This window comes from Solea solea, chromosome 5 (assembly GCF_958295425.1).
Source record: "Solea solea chromosome 5, fSolSol10.1, whole genome shotgun sequence".
Classification (NCBI taxonomy): domain Eukaryota; kingdom Metazoa; phylum Chordata; class Actinopteri; order Pleuronectiformes; family Soleidae; genus Solea; species Solea solea.
In genome coordinates, this window is record NC_081138.1 from 24,175,367 (window position 1) to 24,201,007 (window position 25,641).

The following is a 25,641-nucleotide window of genomic DNA, read 5'->3' on the forward strand; positions in this document are numbered from 1 at the left end:
TGCAAGCAAATATATGTATTATTGTATTCTGTCAGTTTTATATCAACACACTGGCAACAAGGTCTCAGTCACATGAGTCAATCTCAACCAGTCTCATATACCTAAAAGGGATAGTTGAGTAAAAGTGTCTTACCAAAAAATTACTTTGGTAGACGTTAAAGTCACTTTATTATATAATATTACTTAACTTAAAGTCTTAAAGTATATGACATTTACTGTGCTTAAGTATCAAAAGTAATTTTCGGACATAAAATGTAATTAAGTTAAGTAAAATAATTAAAAAGTGAGGAGCTGTGATTGAGCCACAGTGGGTCAGTGGTAGGTCGAGTTGTCTTTCAACTGGAAGGTTGTGGGATCAACTCCTGGCTCTGCTAGTCTATATGTGTCCTTGAGCAAGTCACTTAACCCCATGTTGCAGCGTGTAAATGGGTATGAAAGATGTAAATTAAAACTGAAGTGTAAAGCTCCATATGAATACAGACCATTACCTATTCTCCACATGATTTTATTTGGTAATAACGAGTAACAAAGATAGTTAGAGGAAATGTAGTGGAGTAAAGGTAAAGGTTGATAGAAATAGAAATAAAGTAAAGGACAGATGCGTACTTAATGAAGTATTTGTACTTTGTTATATTACAACACAGAAAAATTATATTCGCCGCTATCTCCTCCGCACGAGAAGCTGTCAGCCAATGAGCTTTGAGAAGTGGCGACATCTCTGCGATTCAGGAAACCCTCTCCTCCTCCGCCAGAGCAAAAATACGTAAGTCCCATTTCCGGACTTCACCTTCAAAATAAAATCTCTCAACACAATTCACAACCCAGTGAATATCTGAGACACACCGAAACATTTGCGCATAAACATAATAAGATCAGCAGAATTACTAATAGAAAAATCAAGCAATTGTAATGCATATTACCTGGGGTTTTTTTCCTCACAAAAAGGGATTTTCTTGTTATTTGGAATTTTAAATGTTGTGCATTCAGTTGGACAAACTAGTCTCTAAATTGAGTTTATATGTACATTTTTATGTCGTTATTGTATTTATTTTGTGTTGGAAATTTGAAAAACAATAAAATAATGCAACTAATGTCAGACTTAACGCTTTTATTTTTTCAGACAGCGAGACAGTTTCCGGTGCTGTCTTTTCCTGCGGTGTGTTAGCTTGACTCCGCTCAGCTTCAGCTGCAATCCTGACTGATGAGTGCGGTTCTGTGGACGCGACTGCCTCCCTCGTTAAAGCACAATTCCCTGGTTTTATTTCGGGTTTTCACGCAGTATTCTCCGCAGAGGTGAAGCGTCACGCGTTACACGATGTCTGTGGCCGGCCTGAAGAAACAGTTTCACAAAGCCAGTCAGGTAAGGAGACTGTCCGCGACTGCTCGCTCACAACAACAATTGATTGAATGTGGACCATATTGCAACACCTAACGGTAAAAGGGACCATACTTCGAGAGATTAGAAATAAAAATACAACTTTAGATTGTTATAATAAACTGTGGTGAACCGTGGCACCGGCTCAGATGCTGCTCCGAAGCACTTTTAGCCTTTTGCGTAACGATACTTTCCCATCCCGATAAGTTCATGATGCGTGGAGACAACGTCACACCAACCTCCATTGAAACATCTGCAAATTTGAAGTATTCTCGGATATAAATAGACGGCCTTTCGAGTTTTGGCGTCATGCAAGAGCTGTCACGACACATTGAACCCACGTGAACGCTTCGGCTTTATTTATTGACGCTGAAGTCGTCCATTTTACAGCAAACCACTACAATAATCTGTCAAATGTTTGACCTGGTTCTCGTTTTTCGATCGTATTCAAATCTCTTAATGTACGGAACAGAAATTGCCAGCGAGTATGTGTTGTTATGTTGTGTCCGGACATCACATCACATCACATCACCCAGGGTCTGACACTCTCTGTCATTTCACGATAATTAGTTCTAAAGACTAATGACTGAGCTGATACATTCAAATCAGTTAATCCAGGTTCCGATTCACCGAAACCAGAAGGATAAGCCGATTTGAAAAAAATCATGTTGCTATTATCATATTATCACGATTATTTATTTATTTTAAAATGACTCAAAACGCAATGAAATAACTTCCCCACAACTTTTTTTCTGTAACAGTTTTGTGGTTTATATTCATACTATGAATTAATGATATGAATATTACACAAACTATTACTTTTGTGACCAAAAAGATTCTACAAAATGTAATGTAACAAAAATATGTTAAAAACGGACCAGGGGATGCGATCATATGGTGCTTTTCCACTACACAGTTCTAGCACTACTCGACTCGTTTTTTTTGCTTTTCCATTCAGGATAGTACCTGGTACTTTCTTTTGTACTTGCTCGGGTGAGGTTCCAAACAAGCTGAGCCGATACTAAAATGTGATGCTGGCCACTGATTGGTCAGAGAGAGTCATCAGTGGAAGAGTCATGAGCACGACTTCTGACACAGGAATCAAACGGAACAATGCCGAACTGTAGCCCCCACTACCTCCTCAGCGTTCCTCCGCTAACGTTGAGGAGGTACTATAGTAATGGAAAGTGACGTGTCTGATACCAACCCGAGTAGAGTCGAGTTGAGGAGAGCTGAGTAATGCTAGGAATGTATAATGGAAAAGCGCCAATAGATCGCATATATATACCTCGGGTTCCATTAGTCCTTTGAATGGAAGTCTAGGGTAAAATAAGTTGAGTTCTTAGTAGATTTATAATGTTAGTTTTGGATTTTCGCCAAAAGATTTTAGATGAAAATAGACAATATACATATAATACAGCATATGAGTGAGCGTCCAATTGGAGCCTGGTTTATGTTAACGTCTTTGAAAAAAAATTGTGATCCTGGAGTCTTCAAAACACACGTTTGGATTCTTAAAGGCAGCATCATGACCGGTTGCCTCTTAGATGAGATGCATTGGTTGCATTTTGTTAAAGTGTAGCTGCTGTTGTTGACAGTCTGTGTGAATTTTAATGTAATGATTATCATGACCAAAATATGTGAGTCACGTTAGGATTCTGGAAATCCTTTTTAAACTCTTAAAATGGCTCTGAAACATGCTGAGTCAAATCTTTTTTGTATTGCAGATAGGATACATATTTTACTAAAAACCTTAAAGTGAAACAAGAATCATAAAAGAAAATTCACAGTGTATTCTGACCGCATGTTTCAGTACACTTTAATGTTAGTCTTAAAATGACCTGTTGTCCTGTTATACCCACGGCCTCTTTTCACCAAAATACACCATGGTGGGCGGCTGTGAGTAACTGTGAACCTCGACATTTTGATTAAAACCAAAACGGGATCATCCGCTCGTCTGAATGAGCAGTGGTGGCTCTCTGTGATCATTCCTAAATGTCTTGAGCTCTGTTAAACCCGTAACAACATTTAGAAGTTAGGTAGCAACAGATTTTCAGGTAGAATTGGACTGGATTAGACTGGCGTTTGGCAGGAGGTTTTCCTTGCAGGCTTGTTGTCCATCTGTTCGCTGCTCCTTTGTCACACATGTCGCCTGCTCATGGCTGAATTGGCAATGCCACATGCAGTATATATATATATATATATATATATATATATATATATATATATATATATATATGTAGGGGCTCTGTTCCCCAGCCAGGACTGAGGTTGGGTTTGAGTAATTGTAATGTCTTGAGCTACAGGCTCATCACAGGAATTTTTTTCAGTTGTCAATTTAATAGTGTCTTTAATTCTGAGTGCGGTCACCTTTTAACGATATAGTCCAAGTATTTTAAAGTGATGTTTTCACACATTGTCAATCATCTCCGACTGTGCTGACTTTCCCCCCTGCTGCCTGTGAACACACAAGAAAAAGAAAAGATTTTAGTAATTTTACATTGTTTAATTCATTCATCATTTAAATGTCATATCGTCCCTCTAATTCGTATAAAACTAACATTATGAAACTGTCATGAAATTATTGTCTCTTTTGAAAATTTTTCTCACTTTTCATATACATTTTTTTTACACATATTACACTTTAAAGTATTTCTCTGTACTCAAGTGCCATTACTCCACAGTATGTGAGTCATCTGCCAGCCTTGCAAATATTTCACTAAAATAGTGAAATAGATTTAATGGAATCAGGGAGCAGCAACTGCCATTTAGATACTATACTCTTGTGTGAAAGGCCGCAACAAAATGTGACTGTATATCTCCACCAGTTACTTTTCTGATGTTAAAGTGAGTCGTTTCCTGAGCGACATCATTCAAAACCATCGTCTTGTAGCCAGCATAGGTTTGCACAGAGCAAACTTTACGCTTCCATGTCAGCGGTCTATTTAGATATTTATGGAGGAATCTCAAGAACTATTATAAACTTCACAGTTCACACTGCACATCCTCATGTCTCCTCACATACACTCACTAAGTGTGAAGTCTAACACATGAGTTGTTTAAAAAAATCCAAAGGATGCACAGAAAGAAACAGACAGATTTATTTTCCCTCACAGTTTGTGTCTTGTTTTTCCACTGAGACACCAATAGCATTCATTTATCCAAGTGAGCAGACCACACACCAGGATCATTGATCATGTGACACATTAGCGATTTACTGCGCACGTCACAGCACGGAGCAGATATCATGTCGGGTGTCTGGTCTTAAATGAATGTCATCATATTTCCCGTTTCTAGTGAAATTATTCCCATGTGCACAAACTAAATGTCAACTTTCCCATTTCCTGTTGGTCATGTGTCTTCCTCCATGCTTTGATCTGCATTTGGAGAAATCATGGGGGAAATGCATCTGTTTCGATTAATCATGCCTAAGTCAGACCACACTCAAAAAATATTTACCTCATGCACGATATTATTGGCACAATATCAGTATCTGCTTTCATTATATTGGCTTTGAAATATGCTATCGGATAATACACCAAATATCTACCCATATAACATTAGGCTAAATAAGCTGCTACCTACTCAAATTCTAAGCTGGCGCCCTCTATAACTATTTTTTTTTTTTTTTTACGTTTATTTTGCTCAATGAATCTACATGTCACTGTTGTGACATGAGTATGAAAAATATGTTCATTTTACGACAGAAGAGACTCAATGACGTGCATTTGGGCAAAAGAAATCGGCCCAAAAAATATTTAGGCCTTTTCGGATATCGACAAACAGTCCAATATCGTTCATCCCTAGACTGAAAGCCTGGTGAAAGAATGAGAGCAGGCACTAACTGTAGCAGAAAGACGGCTGCATGTCATGTAATGCATGTAAAAATATTGTTTGGTATTTCACCTGTTTCCTAAGGCGGAAGTTGGATTGTGACCAGATAAATAAATGTCCCTCAACCAGCAACAGAAAAGAGCAGAGGAAACATCACCACTTCCTGTTGATTCTAACCATATCTGAACCGTTTTCCACTATTATTGGAGAAAGGTCAGGGTGGATGTAGTGGAACATCATGTCTGTCCAGGTCAGATAAATGAACCTGAGTGTGTGTGTGTGTGTGTGTGTGTGTGTGTGGGATTGTTCACTACTCCTCACCTTCTAAATCTTGTTTTGGCTTACAACAGCAACCAGTCAAAACACAACAATCATTAGTTTAGATACAAGACCAGCAGAACAGCAGCAACCCCCCACACAGATGATAACCTTGAGCCAGATAACATTTAGCATTTTTACTTGAGAGTTAAGTGATAAAAACACTGGCCATGGACAGAAATAGCCTCAGGTCAAATCTTAGTTCCTTTGTGGTAGTCTAGTTTCCTGTTGACTCCTTCTTGTCACTAGTTTACTAAATCACCCTGAAGTCCACAGTCAGATTCCTGAGACTTAATTAATAAATAATCATGCTGCAGAAAGTGTCCCAGTTCAGATATTTGTGTCTTATTTTTCCAGACCATTTTATGGCTGCTCAGTGGAGGTGGATTATTTAGCCCTTCTGCACCTGATGATTACAACACTGTTGTTGTTTTCTTACCCAGAGCTCAGTGTAATGTGCAAAGGTTACAGTTATTAGTACAGGTGGAAGTTTATGACTAATACTCCTGTTAGTAGTGATGGCACGTATTAAGTGTGTGCAGCTTCTTCTGAGGATCTTTACACAGCTGCACAACTGTTAAACCAGAGGAAATCAAACGTTTGACTGTGGTTAATCTAAACTGAAAGTCATGGCAACTCTGGAGTTTGTGGTGTGTTTTTTTTTTTATTGTTCAACAAGTGCCATTATTCTGTAAGGCACGTAGACGTGACAATAGCTTCCCATAGGGATCATCTAATTTTGCACACTACGATGAATTCACAGATGACTCAGTGCTTTGTTGTATAATGGCGTGTTCATGTCAAATGGGAGGTCGAGTAAAGCAATTTACTCTTACGAGGATAAAGGGGCTGTTGTGAGTAATGCAAGTAAACAAACGCCATTAATATTTTCCCTTTCTCTTCCGGAAAAGAAGAGAGAAGGGAAAGGGTGGTGGTTTCATTCCACCACAGGGTTTTCCCAAAGCAGTTGTAGCCACTGAAGCCACAAACTACTGCATCATAATCCGCTGCCTATAAATCCCTCACCTTTAAAAACGACTCCACGCAGAATTCTTCAATGCTGCTAACTGTAACATTCTAGGTTTGGATTGTTACATGTCTTTATTTCCCTTTTCCACAATAATGTAGTTGATTATTGCACTAAATTAACTTATTCTTTCTATAAAGGAAGTTATATTTGTCACTACACTCGTCCTGACCTCCTCAAATCCAGATGAGAGCCATCCAGATCATCCAGGCACAACTACATTGATAACATACAGTAAATCTATCTAGTGCGGCATCTTGTATTTAAGTGTACGCGCAAATTAGGGATGAAAAAATATGATCAGCATCGATGTCAATCCAATAATGGCCAAAATCACTGGATTCAGAAAAAGGCTACCTGTAAAATGATGAATACTGTAAGCTGCAAATGCTTCACCGAGCACACAGAAGATGCTGTAAAGAGAGACGTCAGCCACCACTGTCATGTGACCAAAATGTGAGTGAGGGCCATTCACACACATTCATACTCTGCTAGTCATTCAGATATGTTACAAGGCCAGGCAGCATTCTGCAGAGGATTACAAAAAGCCACACAGTATACCTCTACATCCGGCAGGAGTAGGTTCTGCAAAGTTGCTGGTTATTTTTCAAGATTGTTATCAATTAACAAAGAAAATGTTGCAAGATAATAACGTACAGATCAGTGTATTTGTGGAGCTAGATGGGGGCTTTTACACAAGCAAACAAAACCTACAAATAAATAAGAGAATAACACTCCAAACACACCAGAGACCATCATTGTCGCTTAGATAGAAAACAATTGCAATTTACTTTGTGAAATGTTGTCAGACAAACTTTGGTTTTAAATGATATTAAACAGATATTAAATGTGATGGAGCATTACCACTTATCTCCTGTAGGTGACTGAGCTTGAGTTAAGTTTGACGAGGTTTCAGCTCTCATCCAAGAGGCTTCTTCAGTTCTGGTGAGTGTTTAAAACATCTTCAAACTTAACTTAAGCAAGTCCAGTCAGTCGCCTACAGCTAACTACTGAAGATGACTGAGAACCTTCACAGATACATTTATTAAAATTGCTTTTATTTAATTTATTAAAACAGTTAAATTGCAGCCTTTGCAGTTTTGATCATGTTCAATTTCCTGCACCACTTCTGTCCCAATCCCAACACTGAATGACTTTCACGACATTGCATCAATTTTTTGCTCAGGTTCAAATATTTCAGCTCAAGTGATAAAAGCAAATAATGCAAATCTTTTCAAAAATCCATTCTCCCATACATGTGATACAGATATCGACATATTCCTAGGACCAGAAACCAGACAGACAAGGCTGAGACCTGGGTCGGTCCAGATTAATGTTTAACAATAAATATTTTATGTTACAGCAGCTGCAGACCTTTACCGTGAAAATGCAAGTGTTAATGTCGACATGCCCAGTTTGTTTTGGGGATATAAAAGTAGGGAAATCTTATTTTACTCAAAGTTCAACTTATTTGAACTGAGTAAATATTGTTTAAACACATGTGTATGTATAGTCACATGTAGGTCAGCCAATAATTGTGTTCTGAATATCTTTTCAATTGATAAATAAAGCTTAAATATGTGTGTGCACCTGAACATCTGCCAGCATTGTTGTTAAAAGCACAATGTTTCTTTTTTTATGGTTTCCTCAGGAATGTGTTGTTAAATTTGTAATGATAAAAGATAATCAAAGTGAATAGATTGATAAGAAAGAAAAAAAAAAGTAAATGTAATTGAATCTTACTCCCTAAGCAGCATAACAACTCCCTATCACTCGACACTGGAAACGTGTAAACTGAGGTGCGAGCTTCCTGACGAGGCTTTGCTCTCATGTGACTGCACACCTGCTCGATCAGTTCACTTTGCCCTGCAGTCGTCATATAGCATGTTGTCGCACTCGCCTGCGTCTGCCTGTGACGCAAACAGAAAAACACCGCGACACAGAGGTGCAGCCGACACCTCGGTGAAAAGAATCCATCCATCTTTAACGATGGGGTGATGGAGGGAATGAGCCACAGTCGCCTGGTGGTCTGGCAGGCAGCTCTTCAGCTCATTAACATTTCAGTGGCTCATTATCATTATGAGCAGTTTCATGGTGACGTGGGCCGGCTTATGTTGTGTGGTACACAATTAGAGCGTGTAACATGATACAGGAAGAAAAAAGGGTGTTCTCGTGGAGGATTTCCCTAAAGAGTGAAATATGATACAGAATCCTTTATCTAAGAAGTAATCCCTAATTATTTTCTCAAACACTTTTTATCTTATTTAATGAAATCCTCTTCACATCCTGACATATAAATATACACACATATATACATATATATACACATATATACATATATACACATATACACATATACACACACACATATACATATATATACACATATATATATATACACATATACACATATACACACACACATATACATAAAAAAATAATGAATAATGAATGATATGTTTGCTAGTTTACCAGCTGTCATTCTGATTTGTTTCTCTCCACTCACACCACGTAGTTTGACAGAAGGAATAGTAATTACATCAGTTCTGGCCAGGACTCACTACTAATGGCACTATGGTAATGGACAAGTGTGTCCCTGCTCAGGACAGGCCTCTAATGAGGTAATTACCTGCAATGACAGGTTTAACCCAGGCATGGTGATGGAGGATTAATCCAATAATATTCAGTAATGGGATGCCACTCTAATGTCTGATGTGGTGCTTTCATTTTACTGTATGTTGTCATTGAGAAGAGAAGAATTTCTTTCCTTCTTCTTTAATCCTCATCTTTCTTTCTTTTGGTTTTTTTCTTAACTTGCCTACAGTTTTATGAGGAGTTGAGTCTCCTGCAGCTACAGCAGATTCACTTCCCTGAAACAGAGCAGAGGTGTAGGGTTTACAGTGCTTGTGCCTGTCTGGCCCAAAGGGAAACATGAACAATACAAAGTCTGCTAGAATGTGTGCTGCCTCTTCCTTCCTGCTCACTCTGAAACTTGAACACATGAAAGACTTGAGACTGAATGTTGACAACCGTTGCTCAGAGTTGTAACCTCCTCCATGCAGATGCACATTATAATATGAAAGCTGGTGTTCCATGAATGAATGCTACCTTTCCAAATGTAATGTCCATCATTTCAGCTTTCTTATGTATCAGATAGACACACACAAGAAAGCACAGGTTTTGTTCCAAAAATCATATGCAGAAAATAGATAAAAATATACAGGTACTGAAAAGTATTTACAATCGTCATTAGTAGAAAAGTTAGGACGCTTATTTAAAAAGGTAGAAGGTAAAATCTGTATGTATGTTTCAGTCAAGGTTGTGACATAGGACGTAATTGCAGTTAGATATCCTTTCAATTAATGAAATTAAGACTAAAGCAAAAATAAAAGAAGAAGAAAGTCAAAAACTTACACAGATCAAAGTGGGGACACAGGACACGTGGAGCAAACCAGAAGCAAACAGTGAAACAGGAGAACGAGACACAGGTGAAACTAATTAGGGCGGGGCAGGTAATCAAAAAGGGCGGGAAAGCCGACAAAGAGCAGGGGAGTGAACAGGATGTGTCAAAATAAAACAGGAAATCCACGAAGACACAACACCACTAGTAGACGGAAGTCGAGATAAATGAAAAAACAAATCAGATTTCTGGGTTAGGATCGTGACAGTTTCCACTGACAAACCTGTCATTTGAAAATATATGTATAAAAAGAAGAATGTGACATTTGCAACACTTGTAATCATCGTGTGCAGAATTCTCCCCTTGCTGTTCTTTCCCTCACTACGGTGTGCTGGAGTCTAATTCTGTGAGAAACACTGCGTAGACCTTTTATCACTGACGTGAGGAACCAAAAAAGTCCTTTTATGGACCATTCGCGGTCCCTGGACCCTACCCTATACTGTGCGATATTGAGCCAAATGTACAATCAGCAAACTTTCAGCATTTTATCGACTCAAACCAAATCAATGAAGATGAGCTATCACGAGGGTTGGATACTTGTGTGTTTTAGAGACACTCACAGGCTATCACAGTGAAACCCTCTGTGACAGAGAATTCTCTGTTTACTTAAAGGGAATGGAATTCAAAGCAGCGTCTGTCTACATGCCTGGATTATATAACGTCAGTGTGTCCGAGGTGATGTCTCAGCCTCTTCTTTCCTAAACAAAGTTACATCAATCATTGTGTGAATGCCTGAAACCAACTTATCATCCAGCTGGACTTATCATTCACTGCCTCTGCTCCAATGATCTACTCCCAATACCCATCAGGTCTTCCTGTGTACTGTGTTTTTTTGGTGGTCAGGTGGTCTTTGGCTTAGAAAATTGAGTTGCACAAGACATAAAATATTGATATTCATGGTATATCTATTTACACCACAGAAACTGAAGTTTGGGTTGCTTTGTAAAAACATAGGAGTTGTTGATACACTGCTTCCTCCATCGGTGAGTTCATTTATTTTCTTGTTATTTACCTAAATGACAAACAATACAGCACTGGACTTTTGGTAGGGGAGAGTGAGTAGTTCATAAACTTCTGTTTCCAGTTGGAACAGGTTATCTCACGACAAGATAAAGTGGAAGTATATATTCTTAAGGTAGTGTTGACTTGAGGCTTGTTCAGTGGAGCTATGAATCCCCTACAACACCACTTTCACGACCTTTCTGAGTTAGTGCTATTGTGTGCCCTCCTCCTTTGGGTCACATTGAAACAATACGGTTCCACTATCAAACACAAACCCGCAACAGTTGAATTCCTGTGTACGTGAGTAGGTCAGTGTTTCAACTCCAGGAGACACTCCACATTGTTCTGAAGGGAAACAGCTGTTTACTCCAGCGTGGTTTGATTTCACGTCACTTTCCCTTCTATCAGTTGTGTATCTGAGTTGTGGGTACAGACTGACACAATAAATGATATGCTCGGTGCACGCACAGCATCGCACAGTTTAGTTTCACTTTCTCATGACCTTGTGCATTCCTTCTCTCCGTCTCTAATCTGGCCATGAACAAATAATCCATATTTGATTACAAACCCATCTAAAAGTCAATGTCAACATTTTGATTTGATAACATCACTAGCATGGCTGTCTGCTCCGTGGTCCTGTGCTATTGTCCACCGCATGACAGAAGTCACACAACAGTACAATCCAACTGAGCATGGTTACATGTCCACAACCCCGACACAGTCACAGCTGGACCCATATTTTATTTGTACTCCGTAAGGTTGCACATTTCATGCATTTTCTTTAACCGATGGTTGATGGGTTGATAAGCAAAAGTCAGTAAATCATTAAACAAATAATAGAAACAGACATCTTACGCTCACTTTAAATATGAAATGTTGTACATTAGCAGCACATTAGTTTTGTGGCTTTTCCTTTCCAGGAGAACCACTCTGTGCTTCTGTTTCAGTGATGTTAGGTGCACTTGGCTCGTTTCCCTGGGACAGCATTTTATGATAAATGGGCTGTATTCATATATATATATATATGTATGTAAATATATATATATATATATATATATGTATACTGTATATATGTATCTTGATTACGACTCAAAGCTGCTTTACACTATTCACTCATTCACGCACACTTTCATACAGCACATCTATGTGCAGCACATTTTCTAGCACTCATCTTTCATAAGTGAACATGAACCCACAACCTTTGAGTTGAAAGACGACTCGCTCTACCGCTGAGCTATCTCTCCTCACTTTGGTTTCACTTCTTCCTCTGCTAACTGCAGTGGTACTTTGGTTGATCTACAGCCTCTGCTGGCAAAAAACCTAACTACACAGCATGTGAAGTCCAAAACAATATTCTGTGCAAATAAAATTAAATAGACTTTGTTGGTTAATTTATGAATACGTTATAATCAGACACACAGCTTACAGTTAATCATTATCGCGAATGTGCAAGTCGTCCGCAGAGATCGTCCTCCCTCCATGTCATAGTTATCCAATTACAACAAATCAGAACCAGGCAGACTTGTCTATAGATCCTCAGTGACAAATCCAGTTGCTCCTCGTTTAAAGTCTTTTGAAAGACCTTTGCCCTCGTCTTGACATATTGTGTAAAAATAGAAAATAAAATAGATTTAAGTGACCCTGTGTGTTCCCGTTAGAAGGAACAGTCAGCACTTATCGGTAACCTGCGCACACAGTCCAGCTTAAATGAAATGTCTTTTAGCGGAGTCATTCCCCACAAGATCCACACTGTTGTAATCCTGAGGCTAAAGCTCATACTGTGCATTCTCTTTGCATTGCCTTAATCAGTGTGAATTATTACAAGCGCCCCTTAATCCTTGAATGATTAAATTAACCTTTCAAATTAACCTTTAATGTACTTTAATGCAGATCTCTTCCTTAAGTTAAGTTAAGTTCATCTTGTCTTGTTCATATTGGGAGGTACTGTACAGATAGTAGATAGAAAAGGCAAACAAATGCTGTGACGGTAGTCTTGAGACTAAACATCACAAACGATATCACATAGATATTACAAACTGTCAGTGGCAACAGGATGGTAACAGAAAGGTTAACACATACACTGTTATGCTGCTACAGTATGATAAAACTGAAGGTTAATAGACCTGCACTGCTTAAATAAAGTTGTTAACCTATTATTTGAGATAATGATCAAACCTCTGTGAATACCATATGAGTCAAAAGATATGGGAACTATCGTCTACAACACTAAGCCACAAAAGATGGAGTGAGGTAATCGAGCTGCTTTGAAAAGACTGTGGTTCTAGTGTTGTTGTGTAGATGCTGGGACATCATTTGCGTTTGTTTAGACTAAGCAGTGTGAGCACAAAAGATAAAGATATTGTGCTGCTTCTGCTTCCCAGCAGGAGCAGCAAGGCATCCTTGACCTTGGGCGAGCGTTGGATCTGAGGCCCGTGTTCAGAGTGCAGGAAGAAGAAACACACACATCATAAGCACAGTCGCACAAAGAAAACGTGGATGAAAATAGCTTCCTGGCAGCCGCTTTCATGTGTGGTTTTGAAGCAAAAAAAAACAAACAAACCGAACATCTTGATGTGAGCGTCAGGCCCCTGTTGATCAGAGCTGAGTGATTATTTGTCGAGTCTTGTTCTTACAGTCGGCTCACAGTTTGGGATAATTGTAGCATCTAATTTGAAGATTAGATGCTGTCGTTGTGGATTAAAAGCAGCCATTTGCTGCCCAGCTGTCACCTGCTGCTGCAGCTTGGCCTTGGAACATGTCGTTGTCTGACTGAGCGCTGCTGCTCTGCTCTTCTTCCCTTTAAAGTGATAGTTGTTTTTTTTTTTAAATGTGTTTTTATGTGAGGCATTAACAGCACTGACTGCACTGTGTGCACCCCCTTTCTTGCTATTGCTATTGCTGGTACGATGGTGTTATCCACATGTCTGTGGTCGCTGGATCGTTAGGGTTTTACACTGTGCTGTATGCTGTATGTACTCTCATTTCCTGCCGAGAGCAACGTACTTACACTAACAATATGAGCTCAGTTTCCTCATACTACTCATGTTGGAGTGAAAGTGATGTCATGACCTGATTTGAGCTGTAATGTTATTGCAATGCCGCGGTTACTTTGTCGTCTCACACCCACTACAGTCTACACTTAGCATCAACAAAAAACTCAGTTCCCTAGCTGTTTTGGTTCGCTGTGCTAAATAGCTCTTTGTTTATGTCCTTTCTCTGCTTTTTATTGATAATTGTAGATGATGATAAGATGTTGTTTTTTTTGCCTCATCAGCTGTTGCACGTGTGTTGGGTTGCCTAACGAACTTATGACTCCTCAAGTTTGTAATTGCTGTCAGATTAGCTGATGTCAAGTGTTTCTCTGCACTGTGGTCTCCATGATTCTTATTTATATAAGTTAATTGTGTTAAACTTTGACTTTTGTTTTCTCAACTTAACCCTTAAACACCTAACACTTTTTTTTTTTTAGCTTATTTTAACCATAAAAGGCCCAGAAAATGTCCTGTGAGTAAATACTTTTGCCCATTTTTCCAGAATAACTTCAGTATCTGGCCGTTATTTACAATTTACTGCATGTTGAAATAATGTATAAACATTTAAAAATGAAGAAAAACAAAACGTTTTATTTATCATTTTGAGCTTTTGTCTCAATGCCCAAAACAGGCCAAAAAAATGGAAACTTTGTACCGGTGTTTTTCCAACTCTTTCACTTTCTGGCGACAAAGACGCTGAGTCGCCAGCTTCCTGCAACAGCACAAGTGAAATTACCATAATAATCACACGCTGGCTTTGACCTGCTTCTTCTCAGCTTTTCCGATTTTACGGTAATGCAAAGTGCACTTGCACGAATGTGTCGTCTGCAATGCACTCGGGGTTAAAAGGTTACGATCAGATGAGACGCAAGAAATATGATGTATTTGTTGACCTTTGTTTGATCTCCCTGGGAAGCAGTTTTGGGTTGTGTCACCTTCACTGGGCTTTTTATTTTACATCTACATGTGTTAAAATCCTTAAAAATATGCAGTGGTACCTTGCTTTATTCCACTCAGCACACTGTCCCAGAAAGGCTCTGGCAGCCAGATTGGGCTGGCTCATTTCTACACTCAGCCTGCTAATTTTAACCAGACTCTGACCCACTTGGTCCCTTCAACTCTCCCGATAGCTGGCAGCATTTGTTGTGGAGTCTTGGACCCACGAAATGTATTTACACACTGTTTGGATTAGCGAGCTGAATGAATGACCTGTGCTTGTACTCCTTAAACTGTGTGAAAGCGAAATTCAGCCACGGATTATGTTTGACCTAAATCTGGCATCAGTGCAACTGATCAAAGAGGCAAATTGATTGTGAAATCAATGTTTGCAATGTTATGTTACATTGTAGCAGTTAGTGTTGCGCTTGACCAAGCTTCCTATCAGCTGATGCAACAGACCACATTTCTACTGCATCACTTGGCATTTAAACACGTGTTTTCCATAGGAAATTAAATCACAATTGCAAATGAAAACAATGCAATCGGCACATTGCAAAAGGTGCAATTTAATTTTCTTTAATTATCTTTGATTGCATTTTCTATGTAAATGTAGCTCCTGCGTGTTGGAAACAGTGTCATGTCTTTACCTTTCTATCCTTGTTTTAGAATATAAACTAGGTAATGTTTTGATTGTGTTTTGTGGTAATGATCCATTCTTTGTTCAAATATGTTACACAGTGAATACTGAATCGAAGCTTGATTTAAAACAAAACTTACATCACAAATCGAATCAGCACTGCAGTGTCTGTCAGCAAACTCACAAAGAGATATTTTCCCCAAATCCTTTAGCCCTACGTTAGAGACAAATACATAATACCCATTGTAAATAAATTACAGAGTGACCAAGCATGACCTGCCACAGTTTAAGAAGAAGAAAAAATACATATTTATTTGACAATTATGATTTGAAAAACACGAGCTGTATCGCACACCGCTTAGCAAATCATTTTTAGAGATATAAAATGCAAAATAGGGCGCCAGCTTGTCAGACCAAAACAAATCTGATTGTGATCGCATGCACTTGTGTGTGTGTCTGCCATGGTGACAGGAAAACGAACAGGAGAAGAGGGGCTTCCTTTACTCGTGTGTTTGTCCTTCTGTATTTAAGTGGAACTCGTCATTACAGCAAGGGAAGTTGTGTACGCCGTGAGCTCTCAGAAAACTTTGAGATACCAGGGGTTAAGCATCTTTGACTGGTCCTCAAATGCAACGGCCGGACCAGCTACAAAAATAAAGGCCTGAGCTCAAGACTACATAGTATTTGACTACATATTTACTAATTCGTTCTCCATCTTAACACCTCTGAAGTCATTCTCTCATCATTCTCTCTCTCTCTCTGCGCTCTTTTTGCAGCTCCTCAGTGAGAAGATCAGTGGAGCAGAGGGGACCAAGCTCGATGAAGACTTCATGGAGATGGAGAGGGTGAGTTCAGGACTAGTGTCTGTCTGTCCTGCAGTACAGGTGATGAGGTTTTATGGTAGATATTTTTGTCAGCATTAGTATTATTTTTATCTCGTCAGGAGGAAGGGACAATTAGAAAACACAGTTAACAAAACAAAACAGAAGAATCATGAAACACATGAGATCATAGGGAGATGTGAAAGTCAAGTTTGAAGACAGCTTGCAGTTCATTCCATTAAAAGTGTACGTACCTGGAATAGGCTTTTCCAACGTTGCTGCACACATGAGTGATATCAGAGTAGATCTGTAAGGGAAATCTCATTAGTACTAATGAGATTACTTTTCCTTCCTGATTTTAAGGAGGTCCACCCCACAGTGATTGAGGGAACAACGATGAGTGTGGTTATATAGTTTTATGCCTAATGGTGACACCCTGTGTTGAAATTACGCAACTGCAGGGACAGGGAGAGGAAAGAAAAACCACTCGTCAAAGGGAAATCGCTGGTATTTTGAGTGACATTAAATGAGTTTGCAGTATAATGTAAATACTCAGCTTTGAAAACTGCATCCTATAATATTTCAAACATCCTTTTGAGGAAATGGCAACAGTCCAATCTCTCCGTTTTTGTCGTTCTTGTGTCACTAACAGAAAATTGAGGTGACCAACAAGTCGGTGTTCGACCTCTTGTCTAAAACCACAGAGTACCTTCAGCCTAACCCAGGTGAAAACAACATTTATACTTTCTTTTATTATCTTAAATCATTTTGTATGCTTCAAAAAAAAGGAATCCAATCAAATAAGTCAAAATTCGATTTTCATGTTTTTTTTCCCTCCACAGCCTCTCGAGCCAAACTAAACATGCTGAACACGGTGTCTAAGATCCGAGGGCAGGTGAAGACCACCGGCTACCCTCAGACTGAAGGCCTGCTGGGAGACTGTATGCTGCGTTGCGGTCATGAACTGGGAGAGGACTCCGTCTTTGGTATGAATTTTATAGCCTAGATTTAAGGGATTTGGGAATTAGGGAATAGAACAGCAACTTTTCCTATAATCCACTGAAAATACCCGATATTTCACCATATCATGAGAGCTGTGGTCTGTGTTTCTTTCCCTCAGGTTGTGCTCTGGTGGATGTCGGCGAGGCCATGAGACAGATGGCGGATGTAAAGGACTCGCTGGACATAAACGTCAAACAAAACTTCATTGACCCGCTGCAGAATCTACAGGACAAGGACCTTAAAGAGATCACGGTGCGCGATGACAGCATTTCCCCCTATTATTGAAATTATATACAATTATATAAGATGAAACGCAAGTACAAGGGCTTTTTTGAAATGGTGTCTTTTGAAATTGTGAGATTTCTGCAGCTGAGTTTCCTGTGTATTTCATACACAACTGGGTAGTTTGGTTTTGTGCGTAAAATGAAGTTGTTTTTTTGTGTATCAAACAGAAGATTTCTGTTACAGAAATCCAAGCAAAAACAGCCAGAAGCTACATTTCTGATCATTTAAGGGACAAGATTAGATTGCGTACAAGTTTGCCCTTGTCAAAATGTATTTTGGGAGTTTGGCCATAATAGTTTGTGATGTTTAAAAAGTGGGTAACCGTATCTGTATTCCAGTTTCCTGTACACAATACAGGAAACTGGAAATGAGCCACTATGTACGTCAGTGTTTGAGAAGTGCTGACATGGTCCCGTTTGTATTTTCAGCACCACCTAAAGAAGCTGGAGGGCCGCCGGTTAGACTTTGACTATAAGAAGAAGCGCCGGGGGAAAATTCCAGACGAGGAGGTCCGGCAGGCTGTGGAGAAGTTTGAGGAGAGCAAAGAGCTGGCAGAGAGGAGCATGTTCAACTTCCTGGAGAATGATGTAAGGGACTCTTTAGGTAACTTAGCGTTTGATTAAGATTCAGAGGGCCATGATTCAATTCAATGAGCCATAATGAAACAACCAGATGCATTTACTTCCATGTTATTGTAACAAATGGAGAGTCGTGTATATACGTCTGAGGAAAACAGGAAAAGAAAGAACAATGTGTGCATATGAGAAGTGACACAGGAACCGAGGTGTGAAACCAGGTTTAATTTAGCTCACTTTCACATCTGCAGGTCGATCTTTTATCTTCTCCTAAATGTGCGACGCGTGGGAGGGGGGGGGAAGCATCAGTGGGTCTGTCTTTGCATATCTCATACCTCGTGACTGCAGGGCGCTGAGGCGCAGTTTGAACTAGTTCTAACAAAGCACAAGAATCAATGAGGAGGTGGTCATGCTCAGCTAAATTTGACATGCCTGATAAATGTAGGTTCTGATGCTCTGTTTCACAAAGACAAGCTAGATAAACACTGGGAATAAACAGGTTAACTGACCAGGTAAACAATCCCAATCTCAAGAAGGTTTGAAGAAAGGCTTGGATCTGATTAATCCGGTGTGTATTATCCGATGTTCGTGCTGCAGGACTTGAGTTGACTGCCATGTTTTACACTGTGAAGAGACACCTACATACCTTATTGTAATATGGACGTGCAGGTAAACGTGTGGCTTGGCCAACAGGTGGAGCAGGTGAGCCAGCTTTCAACGCTGGTCAAGGCGGCTCTAGAGTATCACCGGCTGTCGAGTGAAATCCTGGAGGAGCTGAGCGCGAAGCTGCAGAGAAGGTGAGGAGGAGGAGGAGGAGGTGGGGGAGGAGAGGAGAGGCGTGGTGGTCAGTAATTCATAGTCAGCACTGACTGCACTTTGCATGTCCCCTTCACCAAGAACCAACCTGAGACTTAGTGGCTCATTCTTCGTGAAAACATGGCTTCCAGCAGGGATATGAGGAAGAAAGGATAAAAGAAGGATTATTGCCACTTAACAAAAGGCTCACGTAATTTACTCAGCATTAATTGATCTGTCCTCCTGAACACGTTCTTGATCCAAAAAAGGAAACACCGTCTTTAAAACATAATGCTAAACCAAGTTCAGCAAATGGTAGAGACTTTTCTTCTGTGTAATAATGACAAAACATTTTTAGCAGGAATCAGGAAGCACTTTGTATTTGCTGAAGTTATGTGAGTGTAGCATGGTTTTCTTTGTTTTGCTTGTACGAATGTTTTTTGTATGAATGAATGTCATTTTTCATTGCCTAACCTAATTATGGGGTGTGTATAGTAATTACACAGGCAGTTTAATGCTAGTCTGCTCTCTAGCGAAGAAAATGTACCACATGACATTAGCATTGATAAAATACAAGCATGTGTAAATGTGGTATATAATGATAATAAAAAAGTAAGAAGGGACAACTTCTTCTTCTTCTTCCTCCAGTATATCCACAGCCAGCAGCCGACCCAAGAGAGAGTTCAAACCAAAGTCGATCCGGAGCAGCATCGAAACTCTGGATAACAGTCAGCACAACGGCCTGTCCTACAGCTCCTCGCTCAAATCCACTGGTACAGGTACAGCACTTCTCCATCTCTGTTGTTTGTGTCTGTGTGTTTAGATTGATTTTTTTTTGTTATTTCTCCTCTGTTAGCTCCATCCTCATTGATTTGTTTTACCTTCCACTGTGGTGGTGTTTTTTGTTTTTTTCTGTTGTCCCTTACAGATCATATCCATAACAACCACACAGTCAATGGCAACAGTAGGTATACTTTTTGTTTGATTGTCGAGCTGTGAGGCTCTTGTGCTTCTGCAGGGCTTTAGTTTACTGCTCCTGATATGAACATAGACGCTTGCTTTTTTAAGTAGCATTAAACTAGCTCAGGCTGTACGCAGTCTGCACTGCATGTAGGCAAAGATCCAAGTGTTTGCACACATTGGAGCAAGAACACAGTGTGTGCGCACAATAGTGTTCTGTGTGGACTCACTTCCTTGTTTAATCCTTGGGGTTTTCTGCACCAAAAAAATCCCACAAATCATAGAGACATAAAAGTCCTCTTTGTCAACACAGCCTTTTGTAATCTAGACAATAATTACTAAGTAACGTTAAGTGTAGCTACTGGGATTCACAAAAACAATAGGCTAATAAAACAATGAGATTCTAGCCTGTCATTGCTCAAACGACTACTAAGTTTGGATCAGATCAAATAAAGCAATAAACCAGCCACCGATTGTGGTTCTATGTTTTTGTAGACTTTGTGGTGATGCATTTTTTTCATCGTAAAGTGCCATTACACATTAAATAAGATCAAAATGAGATAAGATAATCCTGTATAAGTGTGGGATTTCTTTATCCTTCCTCTGTATGTTGAGGTTGTACTTTGTGTTTTTGGATTGTCACATACCAAACACCATCTCCATTGATTTTCTTTACATCTCACCCAGCTGATCATATAACCACTGTCCCACTGTCATGGCCTGAGAGCCCCGCAACCAATGGCAACTTTCACCGTAAGTAACACATCATGACTCAGCATTAGCAAGTGTATGTATCCATCTAGAAAGCATGAATCAGCAAAAATAAATGCGTTGTTATAATAAATGGCGTAAAAATCCAATCATATACTGAAACCTGTAGTTTTCCGTCAAGGTAAATAATGATTGTCCAGAGCGAGGACACAAAATTCACTCTGGACAGTCTTTAAAACTTCTCCCTGGTCAGATCTCCTGACGATGTCCTAGTGAGCACACGTGTGAACGCAATAGGAGAAACTCAAGATCTCCTTCTGCGTTCATCACATATGAACCACACATTTACGGCTTTTATGTTGTTTTCCAAACATTTGGGATTCTTTTTTTTTTTGCATAGTTGAGAACTGACAACTGTGCAAACACCATCCATTAAGATCTTCTCACATAATTTATGAGCGAGTTCATTTGGGAAAAACTCAGGATAATCCACAGCAAGAGAATGGACAAGTGTCCTGTCTCATGCTTGTTCAAGCCAGACGCCGGCCCCTTGCCTGGATCCTCCAGAGATTCTCCTGCTGCTTATTTTGCTAGTTATTGTGAGGTAAACATGCAGATGAATGTGTGATATTATAATCTCTTCTTTTATTTTGGGTGCAGAGACTGAGGTTCTGGACCAGCCGTGCTGTCGGGCCCTTTACGACTTTGAGCCAGAGAACGAAGGCGAGCTGGGCTTCAAAGAGCGAGACATCATCATCCTCACCAACCAGATAGACGAGAACTGGTACGAGGGCATGATCAGCGGCGAGTCCGGCTTCTTCCCCATCAACTACGTCGAGGTCATCGTCCCGCTGCCTCAGTGAAGTCGCACGCCGACTCCCTCCTGCCTCGTTACACTCAGCCTCGGTCCTCAGCTCTACTCTGGCCCACAAAACAAAAATACACAGAGCCAGATCAGCCTGAAGAAAAAAAAATCTGTCTTCTGATTTTTTTTTTTTTAACCAGAGCCAGAGAGCTTCGTAGGTTTGTCCCAAGCCAACTTTAGGTCACACGTCGCTGATATCGTTTTTGTTGTTGTTGATATTTATGAAACTGAAGCCATTAAGTTCGACGCTCTGCCTGGTCAGATCTGACCAAGGTCATGAGGTCATGAGGTCAGAGCGCTCGCCAGACTCTGCTTTCTATCGGTGAGCCGTCTGCCTGCCCCACCGCGCCACCACCTTACTGCACCATTGGACGTCGTGGCTGCATCGTGATACCACTACAATCAAATGACGAGCTTTTGTTTTATTTTATTGTCACATTTGGAACATGACACACATTTTAAATATATACTTATTTTATTAATATCCATATTTTATTACACCCCCCAAAATAAGAGGCTTCGTGTTTGTGCTAGTTGATAGACACAAATTTATGTCCAAGGTTTCTGAACATAATGAAGGAATTACCTCACAACATGGTGGTCATTTTTCTTAGTGAACAGCTCTTTAAAAAAAAAAAGGACAGGAGTTAAATAAAGGCTATTATTTAAGGCTATTAAAAGAAAGAAAAAAAACAATTTTCTCTTCTTCCTCAAAAAGCTGCTCCGGTTCAGTCTCCAGACCGATAGTCATTAAATGAACCACTGAGATTGGGAACATGGTGACGTTTCACATGATGTCAGATGAGGCGGAGTTAAAAGCTGTAATCTTCTGCTGTGTTTGGCTCCTTCAGTGGGATTTCATGAAACCTTGCAGTGGGATGGGGTTTGGGCCAAAGAATAACCCACTCAACTACGATCTGTTGCAAATCTGGGTATTGGGGCAAATTCAGGACTTGGTTTAGCTTTATGGTTTGACTGAATCTGGAGAGACAAGTATGTCTCCTCACAAAACCACGCGTGACAAAGTGACACAGGGAATGATGCGTGAAACCGGGATTAATTTAGCTCAGCTTCACGTCTGCAGGTCTGAAGCAGTGCTCTTTTTGTTCTGTGTAATGTTGTTAGATGTTGTAGGGTTAACTAGGCTCGCAGATTATCAGGCTGAAAAGCATCGAGTGTGAACTAGGTTTCCAGATTATCTGGCTGAAAATCATGTAGTGTGAACTAGGTTTCCAGATTATCAGGCTGAAAAGCATTGAGTTTGAACTACATTTACAGATTATCAGGATGAAAAGCATTGAGTTTGAACTACATTTACAGATTATCAGGATGAAAAGCATGGAGTGTAAACTAGGTTTACAGATTATCTGGCCGAAAATCATGGAGTGTGGACTAGGTTCATGGATTATCAGGCTGAAAATCATGAAATGTGAACTAGGTTTATGGATTATCAGGCTGACAATCATGGAGTGTGAACTAAATTTACGGATTATCTGTCTGAAAATCATGCAGTGTGGACTAGGTTCTTGGATTATCAGGCTGAAAATCATGAAATGTGAACTAGGTTTATGGATTATCAGGCTGACAATCATGGAGTGTGAACTAAATTTACGAATTATCATGCTGAAAATCATGCAGTGTGAACTTGGTTTCCAGATTATCAGGCTGAAAACCATGCAGTGTGAACTAGGTTCACAGACCATCTGGCCTAGTGTGACGCCTAGGCGTCTTGAAACTGTTGGGCCTTGCTGACAGCATGTCATTCTACTCATTGTTTATGTGGTAATGAACCTACAGAGAATTGAAAACTGCTCTGTCACACGTGAAAGCATCTCTTAGTGCACCGTTGTGCGTTTACGGCTTGTAACGTAACTGTTTTGTGTCTCGCAGTTCACATCAGGCAGTTATTTTTAGCCACAGACCATAGTTAGGCAGGAACATTGTGGAACATAGAACTGCTGAAGAGCCATATACTTCCCTCAGTAGTTTTTTTACAGACCAAAAATAGAGAGAACAGAGAGGGGAATGTCAAGTGGTCACATGTGCACCTGTTACTGCAACCTAACATGACATTATGCTTATTGTGATCTGTTGCCAAGTAGCCAAATAAAGGTAGATTACTGCTTTGAACAGACCCCCACGACGACGCCCTAACATTTTAACTGTCAGTTTTAAGCATCCATCACAAATGCCTTATTTTAAGTGTCACCTTCCATATTTGCCACAGTCATGCACACACAGGGGTGTGAAGTTTCAGTTTTTGCCTCCTGGCTCCATCGTATCGTCATATGACAGCTGCTTGGTGACCCTCCCTGGTGCTTTGTTCCCCGGTTCCTCGACAACCGCAATGTTAACAGACAAAAAAAAAAAGAGAAAAGAATGAAATGATGAAGCGAAACCTGCACAGCTATTTATTTTAAAAGTGTTTTAAACTCACAGAGTGGACGTCACCAGTATCTGAAAGCCTCATGTTCACGCGGGATCATGACGGACAGTGTATGTGACGTATATTAGTCCTCAGTGTTCAGGTGTGTGTGTGTGTGTCTGTGCCTCTCTGTCCTCGTCTTTTCTCCGTCCCTCACTGATTGCCTGTTTGCCTGCTGTGCTCTTATTTTTTTTTGGACCGTGAGGAACTGAAGTGAGCTCATCTTTCTCTCTTTCTCTCCGTTTACATGTGGACTCGATGGCGTCCTAATGTCAGAGAACTGTACGGCAGGGGCGCCTCGACAGAGTGCTTTTTGAAATGTGGTCTGTATTGCACTGAAGCTTTAGAATCTACCTACTTATGTTATGTTCGTGTACATGCACCTTTTTTTTTCCTTGTTGTTTACGTTTGTTTGTTTTCCACTCACTCGCTGTTGCACTTTGTGTTTCAATGGGGGTTAGAATCACTATTATATCAAATATATTATGTCAAGTGCAAATGGTAGATACTTAGGTTTATATAATCAAAGATGTTCTTTGTAAGCTATAATGAATCCACTGTCTCGATTATTGTAAAAGTCGATTTAAAAAGAACACGAAGGTGCAGTGGGCGGGACTTTTGTTGATGCGTTTGATCAATAATTACAGAAATGAATGGACAACAACCATGGCTATTTTAACAACCTGCTTCTTAGTTTTCAGGTTATTTCAGATAATCAATTCATTTAAAAAAATGCTAAAACTTGCAGCCAGCACTCCCATCGTGTCATGGTTAGATTCTAATCATAATGTGAAATTTTCACAGCTCGGACCCTCTGGTGTGCCAGATGTTTGACACCCCTGCACTGCAACTTTATCATTTCATACACCAATGCAATGACTTCTTACATGTAAAGATTTGCCCAAAATAGAGATTCAATCTGAAACTGCAGCCTTTGTTCAGCCCTGCTAAACAATCAACCGTGTATCTAGAAATCCTGCCTACTGCAGCTTTAAGTCAGTCTTATATACAGAATGCGTGGACGTAGGTGAGCCTGTTCCAGCGTTCTTATTAGCTAGTGATAAGCCATAGACGAGTTAAGGCCTACACGTACATGTACTGTATGGCCGTGCTGATGAAGCCGTTTGTTAAGGACGTCCCATCGTGCTTTGATGAGCAGCAGTTGTCTGTCCCTGAGTGCAGGAGACGGACGGACCGCTCTTAATTTCATGTTACGCGTGTGTGACCTTCTGTCTTTACTTGCTGTGAAAACTCAAGAGTCTGTTCTATGTTTATGTTTTGTAGACTTTAAATTCAGGATATTTCCTTTGTAATAACAATAACAACAACATGTTATGTTGTTACATGTCATCATCAACACTCATGCTGCCCCGTTTCTCTCAGATGTTTTTTTTTGTACGTTAAAAGCAGTGACTTTCTTGTGTGTTTCATGGCTAAGATTAAAAAGCACATTAGAGCAGTGGTTCTCAGATGCAAACCACTCGCTCTGACTCCACTCTGGACCTCGTTGTTTACAAACTCAGTAAAGCACATCAAAGTTACAGATTTATACACAGACTGCTGCATTGCTCACATGCA

The 25,641-nt window shown here is 39.9% G+C and overlaps 1 protein-coding gene across 4 annotated transcripts; it reads left to right on the forward strand.

The window, feature by feature from the left end:
• The first annotated feature begins 1,169 nt into the window (after positions 1–1,169).
• Positions 1,170–25,395, forward strand: sh3gl3a (SH3-domain GRB2-like 3a). Of its 4 annotated transcripts, XM_058628794.1 has the most exons (11): positions 1,171–1,360; positions 16,401–16,469; positions 17,098–17,170; positions 17,288–17,431; positions 17,566–17,699; positions 18,161–18,319; positions 19,001–19,104; positions 19,751–19,881; positions 20,031–20,066; positions 20,750–20,815; positions 21,434–25,395. In XM_058628794.1, exons 1-11 carry the CDS (start codon positions 1,316–1,318, stop codon positions 21,634–21,636), a joined length of 1,164 nt encoding a protein of 387 aa, XP_058484777.1. In that variant the 5' UTR covers positions 1,171–1,315; the 3' UTR covers positions 21,637–25,395. The 4 variants fall into 4 exon arrangements, with proteins under 4 accessions (XP_058484779.1, XP_058484778.1, XP_058484777.1 ...); XM_058628796.1 differs by lacking the exon at positions 20,750–20,815 and having other exon boundaries at positions 1,170–1,360; XM_058628795.1 differs by lacking the exon at positions 20,031–20,066 and having other exon boundaries at positions 1,170–1,360.
• The last annotated feature ends 246 nt before the right edge of the window (positions 25,396–25,641 follow it).